Source organism: Saccopteryx leptura, chromosome 11, assembly GCF_036850995.1.
Source record: "Saccopteryx leptura isolate mSacLep1 chromosome 11, mSacLep1_pri_phased_curated, whole genome shotgun sequence".
Taxonomy (NCBI): Eukaryota; Metazoa; Chordata; class Mammalia; order Chiroptera; family Emballonuridae; genus Saccopteryx; species Saccopteryx leptura.
Genome location: NC_089513.1, coordinates 55,523,987 through 55,540,226, shown reverse-complemented (window position 1 = coordinate 55,540,226; position 16,240 = coordinate 55,523,987). Strand labels below are relative to the sequence as shown.

Genomic DNA, 16,240 nt, shown 5'->3' with positions numbered 1-16,240 from the left:
GCTAAACACCGGTGCCCCGTCGTGCCCGCTCATCTGTCAGTCATTCTCTAATGACCTCTCTTACTTCTGACCAATGGACATGCCTTTCCTCACTTGTTCTTTTTGTTTTCCCTTCATATTTTGAAAAACGCTAATGTTTTTTTTTTTAAATCTTTTCTAATCATAGCTCATATACTCATTCTATAAAGTGGATTATGGAACAAAATAAAGGTAGAGTGGAAATAAAACAGGAAAAGTGCTGATAAGAAGTAACAGACCACAAAGAAGGGTAGGATGCTAACCCAGGAGAAATATGTAACCTTGACCATCAAAGTACAAGCTGAGAACAATAGACATAGGGTTAAATTTAAAATAAATACATTTTAAAAAATATTATCTTTGAAGATGAAAATGACCACATAAACCCATCTATTTTCTACATGCAGCTCCGGGTCCACACAACAGTGACAGCCTGGCGTGTTCCCACTGATTTCTTAAAACATACTGTTCATCCTTCCTAAGCACGAAATGTAGAGGATAGGGGGGAGTGCTCAGAATAGCCTTCCTGCTCGAGACAGCTATCCTTCACTGCCACCTCTAACTCCCCACGTCCGCCTTGAGCAACGATGCAATTCAACCGCCTTGCTCTTGGACTAAGGGCCATAAGCTAGGAAATTTATGGAGTCAGGGAATGTTATGTTTTTCCATTAGTACATATCACTATTTCCCAAGTGTGCTCCAGGGAACACTAGACTCAAGAGATGCTCTGCAAAAGCTTAAATTGATGCCACAAACTCCAGCTGGGCACCTGTCTCTGCCATTTGTCCCCCCCCCCCGGAAGCTTGGAAGCACACCCCAATGCCAGAACGGCTGGCCATACAGAGTGAGTTCAACTTTGCTTAAAGCAGTGCTTCCTCCCATTCTGTCAATATGCTCCCACACTCCTTGGATTTGTGGATCGCAATTTGGAAACACTTCACCTACCCAGACCTCATATGCTGTCTCCGTGCAGCACCTTTACGAGGAGCTGCTTTCTCTTGGGGTAGCTTTCCGTGACATTCTGATAAAATAAATGAGCTGCAGGCGAACACAGCGAAGAATCCGAGGGTGCTGTGCAGGAGCGAGGGTGGGAGCTAAATGTGAAGAGGTGGGTAAGATCAGGCGAGTCCTGCTCCCTCAGCCCCTCCTTTACCAGGAAAGATGTCAGACTCACAAACGGTAAATCAGAATTTGGTGCCCCTCAGGGAAAGCTCCACGTGTTTTACCTGCAGGGAATTTCCAGCAGGGCTCAGAGAGAATCCAGTCATCTCCTCCCAGAACCTTCAGTCCAGCTGAAGAATTTGTTTTAACAGGGTGGCTCTCTAGAGACACAAGAAGACTCTCATCCTGCCAAAACTTTACCATCACATTCCCTCTAGTCCAGGGGTCCCAAACTTTTTACACAGGGGGCCAGTTCACTGTCCCTCAGACCGTTGGAGGGCTGGACTATTAAAAAAACTATGAACAAATCCCTATGCACACTGCACGTATCTTATTTTAAAGTAAAAAAAACAAAACAGGAACAAATACAATATTTAAAATAAAAAACAAGTAAATTTAAATCAAGAAACTGACCAGTATTTCAATGGGAACTATGGGCCTGCTTTTGGCTAATGAGATGGTCAATGTGCTCCTTTCATTGACCACCAATGAAAAAGGTGCCCCTTCCAGAAGTGCAGCAGGGGCTGGATAAATGGCCTCAGGGGGCCGCATGTGGCCCGCGGGCTGTAGTTTGGGGACCCCTGCTCTGGTCACTGCCCAGCACCCCAGTTCTACCCTTTAGGGAGAGGCATGGGGGGGGAGAGACTTCACAGCCACCTGTGCATTTTTCTCTTTGCAGAGCATGCAAACTGTACTAAAGGTCACTGCCTCCCTGGCCTCCGACTGGATTCGGAGTAACTGCATTACAAAGCCGGGAGAACAGTGAGTGTGGGCTTCCTGCAGCCTCTCCGGGACAGTGCAGGGTGAGGGACCCAGAAAAGTTAATGCATGGCCTCTGGAAACTTGCGGGGTTCAGTGAAAAGAGGAGAAGAAGCAAAATAATTTTTTTAATGAGCACAATAAAGCAAAAGAGTGCTTGTGAACATAAAACACTATGGTTAACATGGCAGGAAGTCAACATCTCCGTCAGACGGAGCAGGTGCGCCAGCCCCGTGCCGAAAGCAGGTAGGAACTTCTCACTCCCCACTGCTGCCGCCCAACAGTGGGCCAGGTTGTAAGCAGCAGTAATTGGGCCAAACATTAATTAAGGAATTAAATGCATGTTAATCAGAAAGTAGTTGACAACTTATGTTTTAATGACTAGTAATTAACCTGCAGTTAGCTGTATTCTGTGCAGGTTACCATTGGATAAGTACCTGTAGAATACTACTCTCCTGTAAATAAGAAAAGCTACGTCAAATGACTACTGAGGCCAGAACACTTGACTAAGAAACATTTTGAAACTCAAGAAGTGCAGAATAGAGATATCAGCAGGGTAAAGACTGCAATAACAAGAACTGCCCAAACATCCTACTATGGTTATGAAACATACACAGGGTGGTTGTGTCGAGCATTACTGAAAACATCCCCAAAGCAAACAACTACAAAACGCAGATTCTGATTAAAAAAAGAAAAAATCCTCAGTATTTTACAGCCAAAACTGAGTGAGAAATGGCTAGTTCTGACAAGAGCCCAGGCAGGTCAGGGCCAGGAGCAAGGGAGAGCCCAGCACAGCAATCACACCCATGTGCCCTGAGCACCGGCTGCCGGAGATGAAGTCAGAGCCTGCAAGGCTGATGCCGTGAGCTCTCAGGGAACGGAGCCTCACGCTCTCGCATGATAGCCCTCCTGGACCGCTCTGGGGGGAAGGAAGACGGCTTTCTCACTGCACCCAATGTTTCACTGCTCTTCACTGCACCCAATGTTTCACTGCCGGCCTTGTTCTTGGCACTTCTGCCTGGCACACCTTCGGCCACTCCAGGAAACACACTCGAGGAGTGACACAGCAGGGTAAGGTTCTCAGCCATTAGCTGATACCCTTTCTACTGTCTTCCACAAACCTTCACGGCAATAAACTACCATCCTTTTCTGAGAGGCTAGCACATCCCAAATGTGCTTTTTATTTCATCTTAATGCCCTGCACTGCCTTTACTTTTAGTCCTGTAACTAGGGAAGTACGTCCCAGTATGGTTCTATCAGTTGCCTGAGTTTAAAGTGAACAGAGCTGATATGCAAATCCAGTTCTAACTGATCCCAAAACTTTTACTACACTATGATGCTGCCCATTTTCAAACAATATAAAAAAAAAAAAAAAAAAGAGTTAATTCATCAATCTAACTCGTTATATTCAAATGCAACATTATCAAATGTCAAAATAACCTGGAGATGTTTTCTTTGAACCTATGTATCCTGATTGATTAATGCCACCCCATTAAAATTAATTTAAAAAAGTGTAAAAAGCATGTTATAGAATTAAAGTACTCTATGAGTATAAATCTACAGACTAGTATTTCAAGCATCCGCTCACTCTACATTCATTCTTCCGATTTCTATAATGGGTCTTAGAGCCGAATGATTATGGTGGAGGTGACAACAGGGGAAGCTGAGCCCTGTGCCCGGAAGTAGGGTTTCTCAAGGGCAACGCCTCTTCCGAGGTCTTGTCCTCCACCTCAGGGCTCAGGAACAGTCTATCTGTAGCCTAAGAATACACCACTTATAGATTGAGTTTTATGAACCATGGCCACAAAGGAAAATGTCACACACATGTATGCACTTGTAATACCAGAAAAAAATTCTTTAAAAAATATTTTATAATCAGTGCCTGACCAGGCAGTGGCGCAGTGGATAGAGCGTTGGACTGGGATGCAGAGGACCCAGGTTCGAGACCCCGAGGTTGTCAGCTTGAGTGTGGGCTCATTTGGTTTGAGCAAAAGCTCACCAGCTTGGACCCAAGGTCGCTGGCTCGAGCAAAAGGTTACTCTGTCTGCTGAAGGCCCACGGTCAAGGCACATATGAGAAAACAATCAATGAACAACTAAGGTCTTGCAACGAAAAACTGATGATTAATGCTTCTCATCTCTCTCCGTTCCTGTCTGTCTGTCCCTGTCTATCCCTCTCTCTGACTCTCTCTCTGTCCCTGTAAAAATAAAAAAATAAAAAAATTTACAATTAGAAATATAATAGTCACATAAAATAGACTCATTTTCTCAGGCTAGTGCAGAATGCCTTCTAGAAAGATCTATATGGAAAATTTTTCAAAAGCAGATGCTTTGAAGAGTATCAGGCTATGACAGCCTGTCTCCTCAGTAAGGGTGTGCTGGCCCCACAGGCTGGGGACCACAGTGTGCAGCAGGAAAGCCCTTCCTTGGGGCAGAGCCCAAGCAGACAACTTATGTTTCTGCTTTTTTCTTTCCTGATTATTTCCGTTAGAGTGAATCACCAGACCAGGGTGGAAACAGGATTTGGTAGGTGTTTTCCTTCTTCATCTCTGTTAATACAGCTTATCTTTCTCATCCCATCTGGGAAATATTGTTCAGGTCTTATATGGTGATTACATGGCTCAGAGTTTGTAAGTCTCCTGATGACATCTCTTGCATCAGAGTGCCATTTACCTAATCATTTATACTACTATTAGGGTAATGACTTCAGTATGCTTACTACCCAGCTGAAAAAGCAAACTATAAGGGAAGTAGTTCCTTAACTATGTCTTTAAAACTAGAAAGGCTGATGCTTGATTGGAGTGCTTAGGAATTAAATGAGCAAGTATATTTTCAGTGGATCTAAGCCCTTTACAGATGTTGATCACCAGGTTCTTCAATATTTAGCAGAATTATTAAAGAGTCTATACAAATTCACCTTTGCATTCTAAGTAAAAAGCTATTCCTAATGAATCACCCAGTTAGCTAAAAAGCTAGAAGGAGAATTAAGTTCCAGTCACTAGAATATATTATGTACTGCTCAGTAATGTGAGAGAAGTCACAGATGGAAGTGGTATGGCTTGGGCTTAGGGTCACAATTAGGAAGGCAGATTATTTTATTCAAAAGAGATCAGTAAAAAAATAAAGAATTGATTGAAAATAACAATAGTTTGAGAGATGGCACTACCTTTCTTTCAATATAATTGATAATTCCATTTGAAAGGCTAATCTCCTAAGACTTTATAAATTAAAATTAAATCATTCCTTTAATTGTGAGGGTCTGAGCTCAGTGTATAAAAGCTGCTATGAACTGAATGTTGTATACCCCCTCCCCAAAGTTTATATGTTAAAGTTGTAACCTCCAAAACAATGATACGTGGAGATGGAGTCTTATGGGGTAATTAGGTTTATATGAGGTTGTGAACCTGGAGCCCTCATAATGATATTAGTGTACTTAGAAGAAGAGGAAGAGTCCCTGGCCAGTTGACTCAGAGTGCTGGCCCAGTGTGTAGACATCTCAGGTTTGATTCCCGGTCAGGTCATACAAGAAAAATGACCATCTACTTTTCCACCCTTCCCTCTCTTGTTTCTCTTTCCTCTCTCTCTCTCTTTCCCTCCTTCAGCCATGGCTCAATTGGAATGAGTAGACCCTAGGCTCTGAGGATGACTCCCTGGACTCCACCTCAGGCACTAAGAATAGCTTGGTTGCTGAACAACAGAGGAATGCCCCAGATGGGCACAGCATACCTCACAGGGAGCATGCCAGGCAGATCTCGATGGGAGCACATGTGGGAGTCTGTCTCTGCTTCCCCTCCTCTAACTTAATAAATAAATAAATAAACAAACAAACAAATAAATAGAAATAGAAGAGGAAGAGAGATCAGCTTGCACTCTCTGTGGAGGAAAGATCACATGAGCACACACAAGAAGACGAGAAGGTACCTATATATCAATATAAGCCAGAAAGAGGACTCTTATCAAAAGAACGAGAGAAAAACCAGGGCACATGTGAGCAGGACATACCTGCTAATCTTTTCTAGAATCGTGTTCTCCAGGCCTCTGTCCAACAGAAGCCTATTAAAGAGCATAGCACATGTTCCAGAGGCACATCGCAGAACAGGGCCTTCTCTACTTTTAGAAAGTCTCCTCCAAAAGAAGCTTCTAAAAATCTTTAGCTTCCTAGGCTAGTCCACCGTACAACAGCCCTGACTCCTCGTCTAGCTAAACCCATGTGCGCTGCTTCCGTTTTCCCCCATGAAAGACGGGACTTTTCCCCAGAGGCCATAGTTTTGAATTATACCACAGAAAATATATTTACAAAAAAGAAGGTAATTCATTAAATAGAATGTATTCCTCTGAAATAAAAACTAGTTTTTATTTTTGTCTTATAAGGAAAAACAATACAAGTATATTGGGGAAATTTTAGACTAGGACAGATGGCAGAAAGAAAAAGATTAAATCACTAGCTGGGCAGGTAACCATTTTTAAATATATCTATTTCATCATAAAACAAACAAACAAACAAACAATCCAATAAAAAAATGGGAAGAGGACATGAACAGACACTTCTCCCAGGAAGAAATACAAATGGCCAACAGATATATGAAAAGATGCTCATCTTCTTTAGTTATTAGAGAAATGCAAATCAAAACTGCAATGAGATACCACCTCACACCTGTTAGATTAGCTATTATTAACAAGACAGGTAATAGCAAATGTTGGAAAGGCTGTGGAGAAAAAGGAACCCTCATTCACTGTTGGGAATGTAAAGTAGTACAACCATTATGGAAGTAAGTATGGTGGTTCCTCAAAAAACTGAAAATAGAACTACCTTATGACCCAGCAATCCCTCTACTGGGTGTATACCCCAAAAACTCAGAAACACTGATATGTAAAGACACATGCAGCCCCATGTTCATTGCAGCATTGTTTACAGTGGCCAGGACATGGAAACAACCAAAAAGCCCATCAATAGATGACTGGATAAAGAAGATGTGGCACATATACACTATGGAATACTACTCAGCCATAGAAATGATGACATCGGATCATTTACAGCAAAATGGTGGGATCTTGATAACATTATACGAAGTGAAATAAGTAAATCAGAAAAAAACAGGAACTGCATTATTCCATACGTAGGTGGGACATAAAAGTGAGACTAAGAGACATTGATAAGAGTGTGGTGGTTATGAGGGGAAGGGGGAGAGGGAGAGGGAAAGGGGGAGGGGCACAAAGAAAACTAGATAGAAGGTGACAGAGGACAGTCTGACTTTGGGTGATGGGTATACAACATAACTGAACGACAAGATAACCTGGACATGTTATCTTTGAATATATGTATCCTGATTTATTGATGTCGCCCCATTAAAAAAATAAAATTATTAAAAAAAAATCTATTTCGACATATATTGTAGAATATAGATATATTTAATTTAAACAATGGAGTTAACATGTTTTTTATATAGGTCTCTTCCATTTAATAACATAAGCTTAAATTCATCATTAAATGGTTCTCCACAACATTATTCTTAATGGTTGCAAAATAAATTTTTGTATTCAGGAAGCATAAATGAACTAATCTCTTATTATTTTAGATAGTAGTTTCTAATTTTTCATTATTATAAATAAACTGCCAAGAAAATGCTTGTAATTAATCATTTACAACCTCCCTGCATTATTTCCTTAATATGAATTCCTAACAGTAAATTGCTAAATTTAGACATACCCAAATTTTTTTTGACCTACCCAAATTTTTAACACCTTTAAAATATATTGCCTAAGTGTACTCTAAATAAAGATTTAACAATTTATATGTGAATTAACAGCTTTTACTAGCTTTTCATTTCTACTTAAGAAAACATTTATCGCCCTGGCCGGTTGGCTCAGCGGTAGAGCGTCGGCCTAGCGTGCGGAGGACCCGGGTTCGATTCCCGGCCAGGGCACATAGGAGAAGCGCCCATTTGCTTCTCCACCCCTCCGCCGCGCTTTCCTCTCTGTCTCTCTCTTCCCCTCCCGCAGCCGAGGCTCCATTGGAGCAAAGATGGCCCGGGCGCTGGGGATGGCTCTGTGGCCTCTGCCTCAGGCGCTAGAGTGGCTCTGGTCGCAATATGGCGACGCCCAGGATGGGCAGAGCATCGCCCCCTGGTGGGCAGAGCGTCGCCCCTGGTGGGCGTGCCGGGTGGATCCCGGTCGGGCGCATGCGGGAGTCTGTCTGACTGTCTCTCCCTGTTTCCAGCTTCAGAAAAATGGAAAAAAAAAAAAAAAAATTAAAAAAAAAAAAAAAAAAAAAGAAAACATTTATCACTTATTAAATACCAGAAATTGTTACAGGTGTGAGGGTATAAAAACAAATTAAGAAATTACAGCCCCTATACTTCTACTATCAAATCCAGGAATGGAGGAACTGATACACCTTCTCTAATCAACACTCAGCCTGTGGTACGAATTCCTGGTGCCATTCACGCCATTCGGAGGACAAGCAGCCTTGAGAGGACTCTCCGTCCCTTCCCTGAGCCTAGCTGAGCACCTCAGTTACATGGGAGAGATGAACTTGATTGCATGTTCCATCTGGCTCTTGAGTGAGCCAAAGGAATTAAAAGAAAAACAAAATATCGCAGTTCTCTTAATGCATCCTCTTAGCTCGAAACTGAGTTGTTTTTAAATTTCAAGTTATTTTTAAAGGAGCTGTGGACAAAAAGAGAACGAGCAGCAACTGCCATTGTCTCTAATTCTCCACCTTTGTCCCCGAGTCACGGTGCCTTTGTACTACAGGCACTCTCTGACAATCACCATGTGACATCAAGGTTGCCTTTGTGCCCCTTCTCAACTTCTGGACCTCTGCCTTTGACTTTAAATGAGAACTCAATGTGAGTCTCGGGAGAACACCTTGACTAACAGCAGCAAGGACAACAGCCCTGTAGGAAGAGGCCTTGACCTCTATGCGGTATTGTCTTGGTTTTGGTGGTGGTGGGGGGGGTATTTTGTTTTGTTTTACAGAGACAGAGAGAGTCAGAGAGAGGGACAGACAGACAGGAACGGAGAGAGATGAGAAGCATCAATCATCAGTTTTTTGTTGTGACACCTTAGTTGTTCATTGATTGCTCTCTCATATGTGCCTTGACCAGGGGCTACAGCAGACCGAGTAACCCTTGCTTGAGCCAGCGACCTTGGGTTCAAGCTGGTGAGCTTTTGCTCAAGTCAGATGAACCCATGCTCAAGCTGGCGACCTCAGGGTCTCGAACCTGGGTCCTCCGCATCCCAGTCTGACGCTCTATCCACTGCGCCACCACCTGGTCAGGCTATGCGGTATTTTCTTCCCCTTGCTTATGGGAGTAGTAGCAAGGCCCTGCACCTCACTGGCTGATCCCCACTGGAGAAACAACTCACTTACTCCTGACAGCCACTGATGGAAGAAGGGGATTCTTCTTTTAGAATCAAGTACTATGTCTCCCTAGGTCAGATGTGGCTTACTTAATATAGAAAGCAAACTATTTTTGCAAATAGCACTTTCAGCCCTGCTGCTTTTATTTTCTTAAAGCAATGTTTGTATATAAACAAGTTTGAATTGTGTCTTTTACTACTTTCCCAAAGTAATATCACAAACAAAGCCTTAACACACTCCCTATCAAACAGTGTAAACTTTCCTCACATTGGTATAGAAAATGCCAACACTTCTTATACATCTTCTCATTATACAATGCAAAATGAGATTTTTAGAAGTTAGAGGATGCATCAAAACATGAAATGAAAACAAAGTGTATACCTGATAAAAGTTAGGCCAGAAAGTGCTAATGGCCAGTTCTGCCCTGTTCCATGTGCGCGTCGGGTCTCCCGATATATTCCAGATAGGATTCCCCAAAGGTCCGTTATTGACTTTCACGTAGACATTGAGTAGCCCGGGAGCAGAATTACTCTTGCTGGATATGAAGTAGTGAAAATCAATGCAGTGGGTATCATTCTCTTTCAGCTGAGGCAAGAGGAGGTGGGTTCTCTGCCCCTCCGGTCTTCCTGATGTGTTCACCAACATGAAGGAACCTGTGAAAAGAAATCCAGTCATCATCTGAAACACGACTTTCTGGTTACTTCTAAAAAGTCACCATCATTTACATGGGTTGATCCTGAAAAACCACACAGATACTTAGGCTTTGAAAATCCCAGCTCTTTCATACATTTTCACCACAAAGGTATTCTCAAGATCAGTGAATGGGAAATTCCTTTGATTTTACTGCAATTAGTCTCCTAAGCAACAGAACTATGCATAATTTGCGGACATGCACTGATCAACCTGGTAGTCGCTAGCCACATGTGCTTGCCTATTTAAATGAAAATCAATTAAAACTCTGTAACATTAAAAGCTCAGTTTCTCAGTCACACTAACCACATTCCAAGTACTCAATAGCCACATGTGGCTAGTCACTCTCCTATTGGGCGGCAGGAATACTGAACCTTTCCATCATCTCACAAAGTTCCACTGAGCAATGTTGCATTAGAATAGTACCACCATTTGGAAATTACACACACTTTAAGATTCTCACATATGCTTGAGAAGGATAACAGACTGATCTCATTTGTGGAATCTTTAAAAATTTATTGGCCCTATGATGCTCCTTATAGTCAATATAATAAAATTCTTGCAGTTCAGCCCTACAAGCCCTGCCCCATTTCTATACAACCGACTTCTTGATAATGGGGGTGTTTTCACGACAGGGCATACTGAGGCAATCTTTGCACTAATTGGAGGACGGTCATTTTCAGAAGTCTCCGTGATCTTAGTTCTATCTGTAGATCTGACACTAACCCAGCCATGGAAGCGTTTCCACATGGAGTCAAGCTGGCCAGATACTCTGGCTTTGCTGTGCCTCTCGGGCCCTCCTCATGTTTAAACCAACAGAAAATACAACTAAAATAACTGTATGAATTTGATATATCACACAAAGAAAGGTCAAAGCAAAATGTTCTAAAATAAAATGGAAAGTAGGTTATTATAAGTCTTCTTTAGCAGAGAGGAACCATGTACTAAAACTGAAGGAAAACACCTAAATCTGGAGTATGATGTCGAAAAATAAAATACTACTCAGGTGTGGCTGAACTCATGATTTCTACTGAGGAGACTGATTACTCTTGAATATTCCTTTTAAAACTCTCCTCTAAGTGAACCATCAGTTCCAAGGACGTGTGAATATGTTTTAGTATACGCCATTCATATGTTTAAACATAGATATACAATACTAGAACAAGTGGGGCGTTTTTAGCTTGTCTACAAACTATGATTTCTTTTTTTTTTTTTTTCTGAAGCTGGAAATGGGGAGAGACAGTCAGACAGACTCCCGCATGCGCCTGACCGGGATCCACCCAGCACACCCACCAGGGGCGATGCTCTGCCCACCAGGGGGCGATGCTCTGCCCCTCCGGGGCGTAGCTCTGCCGCGACCAGAGCCACTCTAGCGCCTGGGGCAGAGGCCAAAGAGCCAACCCCAGCGCGGGCCATCTTTGCTCCAATGGAGCCTTGGCTGCGGGAGGGGAAGAGAGAGACAGGGAGGAAGGAGAGGGGGAGGGGTGGAGAAGCAAATGGGCGCTTCCCCTGTGTGCCCTGGCTGGGAATCGAACCTGGGTCCCCCGCACGCCAGGCCAACGCTCTACCGCTGAGCCAACCGGCCAGGGCCCAAACTATGATTTCTTAAATAGCAAAATGAGAAGACTACCTTTCCCAGAGAATTACTATGAGGACTGAATTAGAAAGAAACAATGTAGATATTCCTTTGTAAACGAATAGGCTATTGTTCAGGGACCAGTATTAGCACATGTTTACTTATGGCTGCTTCCCTCAGTGTCCCTCTATGAGGTGAGCTAGTGTTAACACCACATAAGATAAATGGGAACTGCCTCGTAGAGAGATTAGGAAGCAGTTTATCCAGCTTTTAGGATGAGTGAGTGGCAGCGCTAGAACGCTGAGCCTCGGAGTTTCCAGCCCGTTCCTCACCCTGCCACACTCCAATAACCACGTTTCACTGAGCGCTGTTTGAGCATACATGAAGAAAACAAACCCCTTCACAACGGCGAAGGAAAATTGCCGTAGCTGTTCGAAAATAGAGCAATTTTGCAAGAGATGAATGTTATGCTCCTGCAAATACAGAAGCCAAGCCACGAGGGAAGGGCTATCTTTGGAACATGTATTCTAGTAATAAGGAAAAACTGAAATGTGATTTAAGAAAGTTCTGGGGACAGCGAAAGGGAACAAGTGGCAAACGAATGCCATTGAAATGATTTGGGAGAGCTTCATACTACAGGACGTAGACAATCTTCAAAATATACAGGGTTGACCGAGCCCCTAAGAAATCTCAAGCAGGCTACTGATGTTTGGAACATGACTTAAAATTGTATTTTTTGCTCTTAGTAACATAGGTATAAGCAGATTTATTCCATATTCAATCATCAGGGGCTCTGTTACTTGCAGCATAGCGACAATGTAGACTAAGGCAAGACACAACCTTGAGGCAAACTTTGACTCACCAAAAACCTTTCTTATGGCCACACCACCAATAATATCATTTCTTGCTGCGTTTCCATCAATTAAACATGGACGACGACCATGAGTGGCAAACATGACAATATGCAAAGGGCAGCAAAAGTCTGTGTTTCCTAAATCCAGTGAAGTCTGTGGATAAAGCTGAAACAGATGGGGTCCTTTTTCACAGGTTGGATAAACTTAGTAACTTCCCACCATACTGTTCAGGAAATCACCAGGGCTTCCCAAAACACTGTTTTCTTAGCGACATAGCCTACCCTCCAATACGTCAATATGTTCCATCCCAGCACAAATGCTCTGTCCGCCTTTCGAGCAATTGAGGTCAGGGTGACATTCTAACTGACATACTCAAAGGATTCTAACTTTTACACTCCTGTCTCCTTTATTTCCCTCTTTGAGCCAGATCCGGTCTGTTTTGTTACATGGCATGCTTCTGTAACACAGATGAGCTCAAACGGGACTAGCAAATCGGGGAGCAGCACCCATATCACACAGAAGTCCCTTTGTTCATGTGTGATTTTCTTGTAGGACATTAAAATTTTAGAGTGATCAGAGGCATATTTCCTCTTAGATAAGAGGCTGTGGGATAGCTTTTAAACAAAGCTAAAAATCCTGTAGGAGTGCCTTTGCTGAGTCCAAAGTGGCAGGAGGCAGTTTCATAGTTTCAGAGCCATCCCTCTTTCCACCCTGTTCAGCTGCCAGGCTGACTGCAGGAACAGGTGAAGAGCTGGGGCGCTTCCGCCCCCTCCTGAGTTTAAAAGGGACAGAACACAGTTGATGAAGAAGACAAATCCTGGATCAGATCTTTTTAAAATTATAAATATTTATGAATTTTAGAGAGAGAGAGAGACAAACATCGACTTGTTGCTCCACTCATTTATGCCTTCACTGATAGATCCCTGCATGCTCCCTGATGGGGGACTGACCCCGCGCTCCTGGCATACCGGGACGAGGCTCCCGCCGAGCTGACTCCGCGCTCCGAGCACACCGGGACGACGCTCCAGCCGAGCTGACCCCGCGCTCCCAGCACACCGGGACGACGCTTCAGCTGAGCTGACCCTGCGCTCCCAGCACACCGGGACGACGCTCCAGCCGAGCTGACCCCGCGCTCCCGGCACACCGGGACGACGCTCCAGCCGAGCTGACCCCGCGCTCCCGGCACACCGGGACGACGCTCCAGCCGAGCTGACCCCTCGCTCCTGGCACACCGGGACGACGCTCCAGCCGAGCTGACCCCGCGCTCCCAGCACACCGGGACGACGCTTCAGCTGAGCTGACCCTGCGCTCCTGGCATACCGGGACGACGCTTCAGCTGAGCTGACCCTGCGCTCCTGGCATACCTGGACGACGCTCCAGCCAGCTGACCCCGCGCTCCTGGCATACCGGGACGACGCTTCAGCTGAGCTGACCCTGCGCTCCTGGCATACCGGGACGACGCTCCAGCCGAGCTCCTGGCATACCGGGACGACGCTCCAGCCAGCTGACCCCGCGCTCCTGGCATACCGGGACAACGCTCCAGCCAGCTGACCCTGCGCTCCTGGCATACCGGGACGACGCTCCAGCCGAGCTCCTGGCATACCGGGACGACGCTCCAGCCGAGCCTACCAGCCAGGTCCCCAGATCATATTTTTAAGTTGGCAGAAAGCAGTTCTCTGTTCTAAGGGAATGACTTTGAGGGCCTGTCAGAGAGAAGGAGGAGGCGGAGCCCTAGGATACAGGGCAAAGGATGGATTCACTGGGATACTGAATGCCAGATAAGAGTTTATGGGGCCAGTAGTGTCCGATTAGGACTATTACTGTTTTAATTGGTTCTCTGGCTGATAGGATATCGATATAATATACAGCTAATAACACACACACACACACACACACACACACACACACACACATATGACTGCTAGTGCACCACATGTAACCTATTTCCTAGATTGTCTTTAGTACCCACCACACCCAGGAATGCAGGAGAACTATGAAGCTGGATGCTCCCATACCCCTGAGGAGATAACTGGTGCCCAAGAAGCAATAAAGATCATGATTATATCAGAACAGCATGAAAAAGAAATTATAACCCTGGGAACCGGCCACCCTGCTTGATGGACTCTTACAATGCTAGGAACCAGCTATCCTACTTTATGACTAACTGCACGTCCCCCATTGCACCGACCTCACCTGTAAAGGTACATAATCAGCTCTCACACCTGAGACTGTAAGGCAGGCTTTGGGCTAGGATAGGCCGCCTGTCTTTTCAAGTCGCTGTCAACCTTGATTAAAGATGCCGGTTGCCCTCTCAGACCCAGTCTCTGCTTAATGGCTATTGCAGCGATGGGCGACCCGAACCCCAGACCAGTTGTAGTCCAGTAACATGGCTACAAAACTGCATAGGTTCTGAGGGGTCTGCCTCAACCCCATTTTTCTCTCAAGACGTATCTTGTGTGATTTTGTAAAATTAGTCGAAGATGTTCCAAGAACACGTGGGCAGGGCTGGTGGAAACACTTATTCCACCTGCACTGTCTTCCTCCTTCACCTTTTCTGGCCTCAGAAAGCAGTTCCGCCTGGGCTGCCTCCAGAGTCTCAGGCAAGTCACCCCTCCTCCCACTGCCCAGGAACCAGCTGAGCATCATTCTGATGTCCACACACACAACTCTTTAGAGGAAAAACCTGTTCTCTGGAACGCTCCCCTGAGGTCTCCTTTTCTTCCTTCAGTCTCTCAGCTGGTATTTCTGTGCAGCCCCAACGAATGATTAATGCATATAAATTTACCTAGGGTATCGCGTGCCATGTAGCATAAGCTCAAGAAATGTTTGATTATCACTATGATTACTTTGTTTCCTCACATTTCCTGAATTGTCTGCGATGATTTAGCATTTAGCTCTGCAGATTTCCACCTGCCCACTCCACAACCTTCCTGATCCTATCCTAGTTCACCTCCGTGATGATTTTTAAATTTCCTCTCTTTATGAGAGAGGACCATTAGTATTTAAAAAGTACTACAGGCCCTGGCCAGTTGGCTCAGTGGCAGAGCGTCGGCCTGGCGTGCGGGAGTCCCGGGTTCGATTCCTGGCCAGGGCACACAGGAGAAGCGCCCATCTGCTTCTCCACCCTTCCCTCTCTCCTTCCTCTCTGTCTCTCTCTTCCCCTCCCGCAGCCAAGGCTCCATTGGAGCAAAGTTTGCCCGGGTACTGAGGATGGTTCTGAGGCCTCTGCCTCAGGTGCTAGAATGGCTCTGATTGTGGCAGAGCAACGCCCCGGATGGACAGAGCATCGCCCCCTGGTGGGCATGCCGGGTGGATCCCGGTCGGCGCATGCAGGAGTCTGTCTGACTGCCTCCCCATTTCCAACTTCAGGAAAAAAAAAAGTACTACAAAAATCAATGAACTAAACCTTGCCCTTCACATTTAAGCTTAGGGAAGGAAAATTATATTTCTGTGTGACCATGACAATGTACTCCATGGTTTCAAAAGATAGAAGGTGACATTTCAGTCAACACAGTACTTCCTGACAGTGCTGCACTACTGTCTTATAGCGAGTTTACAGAGGAAAGTGTGAACATTTACGTTTGGCATCATCTAGCAACCCAGAATCCTCCGGTAAATTCACGGTTGTGCATAAAGAATGGGGGGGGGGGAGCTTGGGGGAGAGGTCTTTTAATTGTTCGACTTTATCACTGATTTGCTGCGAAGGGAAAGTCAACTCACCAGCCAGATGTTTAAAAAACTCAAAGCATTTATACTCAATTTTAGACTAAGTCTTTTTTTTTTAATATCCCTGTATAACTGAATGTGTACTTTTCACCTT

General features: G+C 44.6%; 1 protein-coding gene across 4 annotated transcripts in view; it reads right to left on the bottom strand.

Moving 5' to 3' along the window:
* PTPRM (protein tyrosine phosphatase receptor type M) overlaps positions 1–16,240 on the bottom strand; it is an 893,280-nt gene that overhangs the window by 540,558 nt on the left and 336,482 nt on the right. For all 4 annotated transcript variants that reach the window (XM_066353181.1, XM_066353183.1, XM_066353180.1 and 1 more), the window contains exon 3: positions 9,682–9,953. In XM_066353181.1, the coding sequence (XP_066209278.1) occupies positions 9,682–9,953 (272 nt within the window). The remainder of the gene's footprint in view (positions 1–9,681; positions 9,954–16,240) is intronic.